This window comes from Centroberyx affinis, unplaced genomic scaffold (genome assembly GCF_046629955.1).
Source record: "Centroberyx affinis isolate AG114_WGS23_722 - 3 ecotype Tasmania unplaced genomic scaffold, CSIRO-AGI_Caff_v1 ptg001569l_1, whole genome shotgun sequence".
Lineage (NCBI taxonomy): Eukaryota > Metazoa > Chordata > Actinopteri > Beryciformes > Berycidae > Centroberyx > Centroberyx affinis.
This window is the reverse complement of record NW_027280020.1, coordinates 1-11,465: the sequence shown is the minus strand read 5'-3', so window position 1 is coordinate 11,465 and position 11,465 is coordinate 1. Positions and strand designations below refer to the sequence as shown.

Genomic DNA, 11,465 nt, shown 5'->3' with positions numbered 1-11,465 from the left:
ACGGTTCCTATAATAAATTCAATTCAAGAAATTCCCAGGTCACCAATATTACACGCTATCAGTTGTAAGGAGTATTTTGGTCAACGGTACAACACCCAGACAGCAGACAAATATTCAAAAGTATATTCATGTAAAATAGAAAAAGACAAATGTTTTTACCTTATTTTTATTTAATTACAAGGTCAGGTACAAGTAGTGGAGAGGGGTTGAGAAGTGTTTCCAAATGGTTTTCATGTTCAGGTTAATTGTCTAAGATTCCTTATCATGCTATTTAATAAATACCCATAGTGCATCAGTTTGTTTACCTCAAAGCAGTTGAGGCATGACTCAAAACAGCCTGGTGTTGGCATAAGCATGACATTGTCTGTAAGGGGTTCAATTATGCTGCATAATGCATGACTTGATGCATTAGCAAAAGGTGCATGTTTAGTCTAGCTGATGAATGCGATTTGCTGCTGTATCAGTAAATAATAGATTAAAAGTAGGAACCTGCATGAAGACTTAAACAGCTCAACTTGCATTGGAATCTGTCTCAAATTATGACTATGACAAATTTAATATAGCACTTTTTAACAGTTACAAAGTGCTTTAGATGACACTAAATAAAAGCCAACATGGCAAACAATAAAGATGTCAGGCATGAATCAAAAAGTGTCTCAGAAGAATAAAACAGCAAAAAACAAATATAAAAGAATGTTTCATTCTATTCTTTTTGTTGTTTTTATGATGTCAGACAAGATCCATGTCAGTTTTTTTGTATGCTATTCTGAAGCAAGACATTTCTGTGCATAAATTGTATAAATTACAGCTGGACTGTCTATTTGGTTCTAAAATCCTGCTGATTAAATGCTTTCCTCATGACTATGAATTTTTTTTTTTTTAGTCTGATCATTGCCGCCATATAGGCCACAAGGTCTCTAGCCTGGACTGAACACCTATTACACAACAAAACCCCACCAAAAGACACTTGCAGGGTTCCCAACCTCAGCTGGACATCAAATTCAAGGACTGTGCAATGACTTTCAAGGCCATGTTTTGTGAAATTCAAATTGGCACGTTTTGGGGTAAGACAACACAAATCTCCACAGGATGTTAAGTGTTGATCCCAGGACGGAGAGAGATGAGGCTTATTAATGAATTTGGATGCTATATTTGAATGAAAACAAGTACTTTCAAGGCCATCCATTTGTTTTCAAAGGCCTTGTTTTATCTTTTTATAATCCACAAACATTCAAGGATTTTCAAGATCCAATTGAACCCTGCATATGGAAGACAGTTGATGGGGATTAGGAGCCTTGAGAACATTTGTAACTCTGTCTGTAGTTTGGAGGTGAACAGCAGCACATCAGACATCTAAATGCTGTGATCAATACATATGATTTAACTCACTTGCTTGATTTTGGTCTGACAGACTGACTTGACAAACTGAGCACAGCCCATTCATGCTGCCAGTCATGAATATTCATAACAGCACCAACAGAGTCACAAGAGTAAACACCATGCAGACCTAGCTCATGCCCCTACCTTGCATACTCAAGTCGGACATCTCTACCCTCGCCATCTTGGGCTCAACAACACACACCAGTTCAGTCACAGCTCCCGTTCTTTTCTCCCAACTATCCGGTTTGTGCTTCATCATTGAAAGTGTTTTATGGTCACATCCTATTTTTTTTTCTCCAGGTTTTCTTAAAGTAAATAAAGTTACATGAAAGACAATCTTGACATCAATAAAGATTTTTATTAAGATATTGATAGTGGCTTTATTCATAGAAATATCTTGTTAGTGTTATGATTGTATAAATTTACATCTACAAAATGTGGAAAGAAGCACATGGTCCCACAGTTCCAAATAAAATCAAGTGCATAAAAAACAAAAAAGTCAGGAAGAGTAACATTGATCGACAGGTAGCCCAGTATTGCATAATCGGATACAATGCTACAAACTTTATGACACTTGGTAGCCAACGTATCAACCAGGAAATGAGGAAGAGATGCAAACCTGTCCCTAACCCTGTAAAGTAAAATGACATATAATAAAACTGTCAACTGTCAGTGTGCTGCAGAAACCTTGTGTCCCCAGTTTTGGCATTTTCTACGTTTCAATTACAGTTGATTTTCTCGTACAAGGAAAACATGTTTTATGACTCTGGGCCCATTGAAAAATGTAAAAGAAATGTAATTATCTGCACTGTAAAATATAAAAAATACACAGACACAAGGTGGGAAAACAAACTATTTTTCCTGACATGGTGACAATTTGGAGATACAAGACTTTTGCAAGACATTGACATAATGCACAATAAGGTGAAGAGGTGCCATTTTCCAAGTGCACATGTTTACCTAATGTAATAAACCTATTTAAGGCATTACATACCATCTGGAAGATCAATAATTTACAAAAACAAAGTGAAGACTTGACACACAGCCAGTGCTAAAACCATCGTTATCCAGCCTCACACCACTTCCACACACACAGATGACTTAGTTGCCGGCATTTTCAGCAGGACCCAAACTCTTCAATCCACTTCTCATACTTCTCCAGGTCAGCAGCGGACACAGACTTGGACACTTTCTTCAGCGCGGACTCGAAGTCCTCCATGGTCGTGGGCATGTGCATCTCGTCCCGGGAAATGTTGCGGATTTCTTCTGGCGTGAGGCCCTCGATTCTTCGCCTCATGGCCATCAGCGAGGCGTCCCTGCAGCGGCCATGAGAAAGGGTTTAGATATTACACAGGGAAATTAAACGCAAAAACTGGTACCGGTATATACTGTCAGTGACTCACAGACAATTATTAAAGGTCAGGGAGTGGACCTCGATCAGAGCTACAAGTATCTTGGCACTGTGATTGACCAGAAATTGAACTTTGAGAGGCAAGCTGTAAAAAAGTCCAGCAGAGATTGTATTTTTTATGGAGGCTTGATGTTTTCAATGTTAACAGGAAGTCGATGGTATTATCTTACAACTTTTTGATTGATTTCTTGGTATGGCAGCTTGAATGTGCAAAACAAAATGATTCTGCAATTTTCCAATGGAGTTCACTGGTGAGCCGCAGCGCTCTTTTTTGCCAGGTCTTGGGGAAGGAAAGGTCAGCTGCAGACAATCCAGTTCACCCTCTGTCAGGAGTTTTCCTCTCAGGCCGGAGGTTCAGGCAGAGTGCCTTGCTGCAACCTAAATTTCCCTCGTGGGCAATAAAGTGAACTGAACTGACTGTATGTAAACCCAGGAAAAATGGAAAGACACAACTATACTAATTATTTATCCGTACAACAATGATTTTGTTTCAACTAGTGGTCCCACTGCAAGATTTTTTTTGCATTTTCCAAAGAAAACCCATCAAATGCTTTAAGATGGCATGCCAAACTTTGAGTGAAACCGACAGCTTTCTTTATAAAACTGCAACTTTTATAAAGAACTCAATAACAAAATGAAAAGTCAAATAACAGAACTTGTCAACAAAAGACTGCCCCAAATGCAAATCCTTACACTTTTACAACAAATACACAGAAATAGCTGCAAACAGCCTTGCATTTTTCTAAAAAGCTCCTCCACAACAAAAGTAGTGGTGGACAGCAGGAAAGTCTCATTGTACAGAGAGCAAATAAGTTGTCACAGTTTTATTTATTTTTATTTGTTCATTTGTCTGTGTGTGCATCACACATGACCAACAATGTATATGAGGGTGGACGGGGGTGTGGTGGAGGTAGGACAGGGATTTTATTCTGTGTATGTGTTTTTACCTCTGTTTTGTCTCTGGGCTAAAACGGAAAGTCTTCAAAAGAAGCTACAGTGAAGATGGTCAAATGTGGTTAACAGAGTGGAGAGGCGTTACCTGCAGACGTTGGTGATGTCGGCTCCTGAGTATCCCTCCATCTGCTCTGCTATCTTGTCCATGTCCACATCGCCGGCCAGCTCCAGCTCCTTCAGGTTGATCCTCAGCAGCTCCACTCGCCCCTTGGCTGCACACACACAAGAGCAATAATGAGCACGTTTACATCATACTATAAAGCAAGGAATCTCTGTCTGTGTGTATGTGTGTCCTTCACATATCTCGAGAACCGTTCGTCCGATCGACTTCACACTTGGCGGGTGTATTGCTGGGGACCTAAGGAAGTGCAGTGTTGGATTTGGTGCAATTTGGACACGTTCAATATTAATAAACTTTGAATAAACAAGAGAACAGCGCTCTGTGCAGCAGCGGTGTGAACGGGCGCTGCACTAGTGCACACTAATAACCCAGTAACTGGGAATAATCAGGTTATGGCAATAATTCAATTGATGCATATACATGTGCTCTAGTAATGCAATAACAGGGAAAACACGGTTTACATGATTCATTCATAGTTGGATTTCTCTCCTTAAGGAAGTGATGTAAGACTCAAACTTACTGCCTGTTGTTTTAGATTTTACAATTACTTACAGCTGCAAAACAGTTTAACAAACTCTCTCCTCTCCTCCTTCTAGCTGATAAAGAGCAGAAGATGCCAACAAGCTTTCTTATAGCAAGCCTCTGCTACTGGACATCATGTAGGCCGACCTCTACTACCACCTACGTTGTTGTCTATCCAGTTTGGAATCATGCGAAGGTGTAAAAAAACAAAAGAAGTCAGACTGAGGGTACATATGCACCTAATAATTCAGATTGGGCAAAAACCTAGCTGTGTTAATCGGGTTTCTAATACTGTATTAAAAGCCTTTATTTAAGGATTAAGGGAATCGCACTATGCTGTTTACATGACCATTTGAATAATCTGGGAATTGCCTTAGTTGGACTATGATCGGTTTATTAGTGTGCATGTAAACGTGCTGAGTGTGAAGCTTGACCAGTATGATGGTGGCTAGTGTTAGACTATGACAACATCTAAAGCCATTATATTCTTTTATTTATTTATTCATTCATTTTTTACCTAGTAGATGTGTCTCACCAGGGTGTTGTAGAGCACACCACTTTTTTCGAATTTTTTTTAATGGTATTTCTGTTTTATTGGTCAGTATACAGAGGTGACAGAAAGAAGAAAAGCGTCACATGTCAGATTAGAGTCTACTGTGCATTTGGTCGGTCAGCCACCGACAGTTAATTACAGTCTTCATTAGAACATTTGAGCCTACATTGCAATGCAATCATTAAATTATTGCGTACTTGAAGGCAGAGGGATGTAGATCCTCTTCTCCAGGCGTCTCCTCAGAGCCTCGTCGATGTCCCATGGGAAGTTGGTGGCAGCCAGGACCATCACCATCTTTGAGGGGTCGTCGTTTTCTGACGCTCCGCCGACACCTACGCACCAGAGACAGAAACAACCATCAGAAACATCTTTGAAAACCAACGCTTCAGTCAGAGGCCCAGTGCAGTTAAAACAGGAATAGGTGAGGCTTAGTTTACACACATCCAAAATCTCTTCACAGACACTGGATACAACTGTTGTTTCAACTAAACATGCAGAGAGCCTGCAAGGTTAATCAAGTTAGATTTCCTTTTTTAAAATGGTTTTCATTCCAATTAGAATTATATATAAAGACCAATTTCACAACTGAAACAAATGTGAAAAAGAAAACAAGCCCTATCAGAAAACTGATCTGATTTCTCAAAGCTAAAATGGTGCAGAAGGAAACCTCAACATCAGACCTCTAAAACCGAATGTAAGACTTAAAATGCATTTAAACTGTACACAAGGCTAATCTAATTATAACTGCATACAAGAACATCTAATTATCATTATACCATCCATCTGCACCAGCAGCTCTGCCTTGACTCTGCGGCTGGCCTCGTGTTCCTCTGAAGTCCCTCTGCGGCTGCACATGGAGTCAATCTCATCGATGAAGATGGTAGTGGGGGCGTAAAAACGAGCCTGCAGAAAGACAGACAGTGACTAGTGAGTACAGACTGAGAAACCTCAACTAGTTTGTTTCAGGCTTTATATTTCTGCTTTATTAGGTACTTATAGGTAATATATCCATATTCATATTTAATTTAGACTAATGCTGAGTCTTAATCTGCCAATGGGGTGAGATAGTTTCAAATCAAGTTGTCTCAAGATTTTTCTTGAATCAAGCATCATTTTCTTGATTCTAATGAAGTGATATGTTAGGGCTGGGTGATATGGTTGAAATCAATATCACGATAATCATAAGGATTTTCCTCGATATCAATATATATCACGATATGGTTCATGTATGCAAAATCATGTTAAATATTCAAATTAATGTTCATCTCAATGAACCGAATGGTAATCTTAGGTGTGATGTCAAACAAAACAGAATATTCAAATAATATTCCTACCATACCTCATTTTATGAGTTTTTAAGTAAAATTTGCTTGTCATCATCGATTTAGACAGCAGAAATGTGTGTCACGATATCAAAATATCTTCATATCATCACGATATGATTCCACTGAAAGACGATACACGATAATATTGAATTATCGCCCAGCCCTATGATATGCCTTCTATCAAGATACTGACCAATTCTTCAACTGAATCTTCATTGGAAACAAGTAAAATGACCTCATCCCACTGGATGAGACTAAATTGATTTTTTTGCAGTGTAGCTTACAGTGGAAAGGAGAAATTGGAGAGAGGGAATGACATGGGACAAAAGTTGGATTTCCATCAGACCCTAATTCTTCCACTAAAATTTGAAGATTGACTTTGGTGTTCAATGAGACAAGCGCTGATAATTGCAAGGAAATATGACTGTCAACTTGGCCATATCGCACTACAGCTGAAAATGTTGCAGAAATAAATAATTGAAATAAAATAATTCCAGACTTTGCAGAACTTGCATAGGAACCCTGATGATAACACAAGTATACAATCTGCGCTAAACATGCAAGGACCCAACAAACATCAACAACAATACAATGCATCCAGATCATTATTTCTACCAAGCAAATATGTGATGTTTTACCATTTCGAAGAGAAGGCGGACCAGCTTCTCAGACTCTCCCCTGTACTTGGAGGTGAGAGTGGATGAGGAGACGTTGAAGAATGTGGTTCTGCATTCAGTGGCGACTGCTTTGGCCAAGAGCGTTTTCCCCGTGCCTGGAGGTCCCACCATTAGCACGCCCTAAAATGAAAACAGTTTCATTGCATCGGTGTTATCGATGCATTACAAAACAAATAAACAAAAATCTCTTTCGATCAGTACCTTCCAAGGTCTTCGTATGCCTTTGAAAAACGCTGGCATCCACATTGGCAACACAACGGCTTCTTTCAGGAGTTTTTTTGCGTCTTCCAAGTCTGCGATGTCATCCCTGCGGAAACAGCTCAGGTTAAGACAGAGATTGCTTTTCCAGGACTGCATTAGCAGTAGTCCTCAATCATTCCAATTAAGTCATTTGATAAACACAAGGCACATCCTATAATTCTTGGCAGGTGCAATGAAGAATAAATCAATCTGTCAGAAAGATAAGAGCCTGCACACTGTCCCAAGGAAAACTGTTTCTGGCTGTGCTGAAAAGGCCAATGAAGTCAAAACGTCAATGTGAAATTTGTTTATAGGGAGAATCCATAACATAGTGTGCAGTAGGGATGCACCAATATATTGGCAAACTGTCGGCATTGGCAGATATCAGCTGTAAAAGCTGGTCCGATATGATTTTTACTGCCGAAATTTGGCCGATTGTGGAATTTTTGTGACCTTTCTTTTCCTACTCTTTGTTTTTTCTCCTTTCCTGTGTCACTTAATACAACTGTGATATTAACAACAGAATAAAACGAACGTACCCTTTTGTTTAAAACCACTTATCTTAAGATAGGCATGTCTGAAAAGCTTAACCTGTTTTGCGCATGCATTTCTACTAAGATTCTTACAAAAATGGCTATCGGTATCAGCCATTATGGATTGGAAAATATTGGATATTGGATATATACCTGCCTAAAAAAAACAGATTGGTGCATCCCTAGTGTGCAAGCCAGTGTTGCGGAGGGTAACTTGCCAGAATGGTTCTTATTTGAATTTTTATGTCATGATATATACAATTGCAAAATATGTTTTGGGATTGGACTGAGCAGTAAGGCAAAATGAAGACTTTACATAAACTTTCCAGCTGTGGAAGACAACTGCAACTAAATGAATGTAAAGGAATCACTGGTGCAGCCAGGTTACTGTCTCTTCTATGGAATGAAGCCTGGAAAGACAGACTGATAAACACGCACCATTTAACATTGGGATTTTGAGATATAATATCTCTCTCCAGAGCCTCGACAAGGTCTTTGTCATATCCTGTCCCGTCAAACTTTTTCACCTCTTTCTCCTGGACATCTGCTTTGTTCTGCAAGGCAAACAAACAGCATTATTCCTATTCCCTCAGGGTCTGAATGTCACACATGTGGTCTGTTGTCTGCCAGACAAAAACTGGAATGACAGGCTGGGCTTGACTGTAGGTAAACATGTAGCATTTGAATAGTGTTTGATCCACAATGCAAATAGTTTTGCTTGAAACATGTTATGCAATATTACAAACTATAGTAATGTGGCCTGTTCTTTCATAGAGTGTTTACCCTGGCTGTAAAAGATAAGGTTTGTATATTGGGTGGTGGGGATTGAGACACAGAATTTACTTTGCCTTCAACAGGACAGTCCGCAATGTGAATGAGTAAAAAGGATTTCCCTAGCTAAAACAACAACAGATCATTCACCTTATCGTCTTTTCCTTTGCCAGGAGCCTCCTTTGCCTCCTTCTTGTCTTTGCCCTTGGGAGGTTTGCTCCTGTCCCCGTTGGGCCCGCGGGGCGAGTGCCTCTGTTGTGCCCTCACACCCACACTGAGCCGGTTGTTGTGAGGTTTGCTGTCTTTATACGGGTTGGCAGGCCTCCTAACTGGACATGGGGAAGATCTGTGAAGAGAGAAGAGGAAGAAGGAGCTACGATCAACAGCCTTTCAAGTCATACATTTGCAACATTCATCAGCAAAACAGTTATATGTTCCCCATGATGTCTCTGGTGTTGATTTTGAGTTGCATTTACTCATTAAGCATTGTGAATAGTGTCCTACACAGTGCGTGTTGCACATTGTTGCTTTTGGAAAACCTCAAATCTCCAAAATGTCAACTTTCTTAGTAACTAAGCAAAACAGCTTTGTTTTAAGCTTGACCACCATGCATTTATTTTTTTATCCAACAGGGTTTTAAAGGGTTTCATAAGTCCAAAATTTTCTCAAACCATAGAGGTGCATGTAATCCTTCATGTGAAGTAAAAATATGATGATCACCAAAGTTGGAGTTACCAGGTTTTCACATGGCAACAGCGATGTGTCATTTCTTGGAAGCAACACATACTGTGTTAAGACACAACAATGTGTGCGCAAATGCTCGACAAATGTTCTAATGCTACCAGACAAACTACTGAAGTAAAACAAATCTTGAACAGAGGAGGAGTGTGGGATTTACAAACCACCTTTCCTTTCCAGAGGGCAGAACAGGAACAAAACAGGCTCACACCAGGGACTCAACAGTACTAATCTCAATCATATGACTAACATCAGGGTTATTGTCCTCACACACACATAGCTTATTCAACCCCACTAACCAATCTGTGTACCGCAGAGGTAAAGAGTGAAGCACTATTAACCAATATCCAATAACGGTGAGATGAAAAGGCGAAGTCTGTGCTATATTAAATTGAAAGGACTCTAAATCTACATTAGTGTCAAAAGAATTGGGCCCACAGTGTTCAAAATTATGACCAGAATAATAAAAAACTGGTCAGCGAATGAGAGAGGGCGCTCAAAACGCCTGAAAAAGAGTTAATATCATATCTATTTACAAAACTCTCGTACCTCTGTTCCACTTGTACAGGCCTCACATCACAGTCATCATGATTGCTTGGTTTAGAGGGGGCTGTGTCCAGCTGAAAGCTCTCCAGAGTAGACATAATTTCCTGAACATGCTTATTCTCTTCACTGATTTCTTGCCACAACTGTGAAAAACACAAAGGCAAAAAGTCAGAAAAGACAGAATTCCTTTCTGAAATCATTTGGACTGATTTTTATTTAATACTACTGTGACAAACAGGACACTACCGCTATGAACGCCATATTTACCTGCTGCCATCTCTGCTGGAAACTGCTGTCACGCACGGTGTACACATATTTCTTGATTTGCTCCAGTACTCCGTGATAGAAAACGCTGGCAGAGCTGTAGTTTCCCAGCAAGGCGTATTCTCGGGCGAGCTTCACGTTCTCGCTGATCTCCCGCAGACTCATTCTAGTGTAGGAGACAGAGAGCAAGTTGGCACTGAAAAGTAAATTAATTGGGAAAGTAGCCAGACATTGCTGGGCCACCATCGGCTAGGTTGCATATTTTGCAGCTACTTTGCCAATGTTGGCACGTTAGCAAACACTAATATTTTTATATCCTTGCCAATACTGACCCAACCTTGGTGTAACATTGCCAAGGTAGCTACTGATAACATTTTATTAGAATGCTCCCGTGTTGATACTCAACTATCAGGTGACAAAAAGTAGATGGTGAACAAACTAAGTGTCACTTGCCTATTTGCTACATCTCTATAGATTATGTAACCCTAACCTGACCCCACTTTTAACCCTTACTCAGACACTGAATATCTATAGACTACTTTGCATAGTACTGTATCACCTGGAACTCAGTAGACCTTTTAGTGACACATTATAATCACTTTATAGTACGCTGAGTATCCGCATTCGACTAATCTTATCTAATTTTAAACCTTTATTTATCCAGGGAAGGTTGACTGAGCATGCACGCTCTTGTCCAGCCAAACTCTGCTTCACTTTCATAGTTACATTCACAGTTCACCCACCGTCTTCAACGGATGATCATTCACTTTGCCCATTCCTGTTTTCCCAGCTGGTCCTGGGATTAGAACCAGCAACCTTCTGGTCACTCTAGGCCACCAACCCCCTCCAATTTTCTACCTTTTGACCTTGCCAAAATTCACCCAACCATGGTCTAGCAGTAACAAGGGTGACTACTTCTAACTCACTAGTGTGTGCTTATGAAAAGTCCATTAGCATTCCTATGGAGAGGCATGGGACCTAGTAATGGCCCAAATACTCATACTACTACTACTACTACTACCACTACCATAAATACTACTAAATAAAAATAACAATGGCAGTAATTATACACAGCTTCATCTACTGTACTCAGTTGTTAAGAGTTGTACACTTGGTAAACAGAATACAGCCTTTTACAAACTAATGCATTTTTAAAATAACCCAAATCAGAATCAGAAACTATAATTATTCAAATAAAACACTGCATCCCATTGCAATTACAAGCTTGTACCTCTATTATCTTGACTCTCTGTGTTGTGTTGTTGTCAAATCATCCAGCCAGAGACAGGCACACTTCAACGACAACTTGCAAAGCTACTAGACTGATCTTTAGAGTAGATTAACTTTCATGTAACACTGAGAAGAGATACGTCCAAGTTCAACGCGATTTTCCTCAAATACTGGCACAAACACAGACACACAGCTAATAA

The 11,465-nt window shown here is 39.7% G+C and overlaps 1 protein-coding gene across 1 annotated transcript; it reads right to left on the bottom strand.

The window, feature by feature from the left end:
• Positions 1-1,753: 1,753 nt before the first annotated feature.
• Positions 1,754-11,422, bottom strand: katna1 (katanin p60 (ATPase containing) subunit A 1). Its single transcript, XM_071527679.1, has 11 exons — positions 11,267-11,422; positions 10,039-10,201; positions 9,775-9,914; positions 8,638-8,833; positions 8,155-8,270; positions 7,145-7,250; positions 6,905-7,063; positions 5,718-5,844; positions 5,139-5,273; positions 3,831-3,957; positions 1,754-2,696 (listed from the first exon to the last, which is right to left on the bottom strand). The coding sequence occupies exons 2-11, from the start codon at positions 10,198-10,200 to the stop codon at positions 2,498-2,500; spliced, it is 1,467 nt and encodes a 488-aa protein (XP_071383780.1). The 5' UTR covers position 10,201; positions 11,267-11,422; the 3' UTR covers positions 1,754-2,497.
• Positions 11,423-11,465: the final 43 nt, after the last annotated feature.

Excerpts from the sequence above, each read along its gene's own strand:
- katna1 (XM_071527679.1), bottom strand. The coding sequence starts at position 10,200 with ATGAGTCTGCGGGAGATCAGCGAGAACGTGAAGCTCGCCCGAGAATAC. Across the intron at positions 8,271-8,637 it reads GCAAAGGAAAAGACGATAAG|AACAAAGCAGATGTCCAGGA; the intron begins GTGAATGATCTG and ends TTTGCCTTGCAG. Across the intron at positions 5,274-5,717 it reads GCTGCTGGTGCAGATGGATG|GTGTCGGCGGAGCGTCAGAA; the intron begins GTATAATGATAA and ends TCTGGTGCGTAG.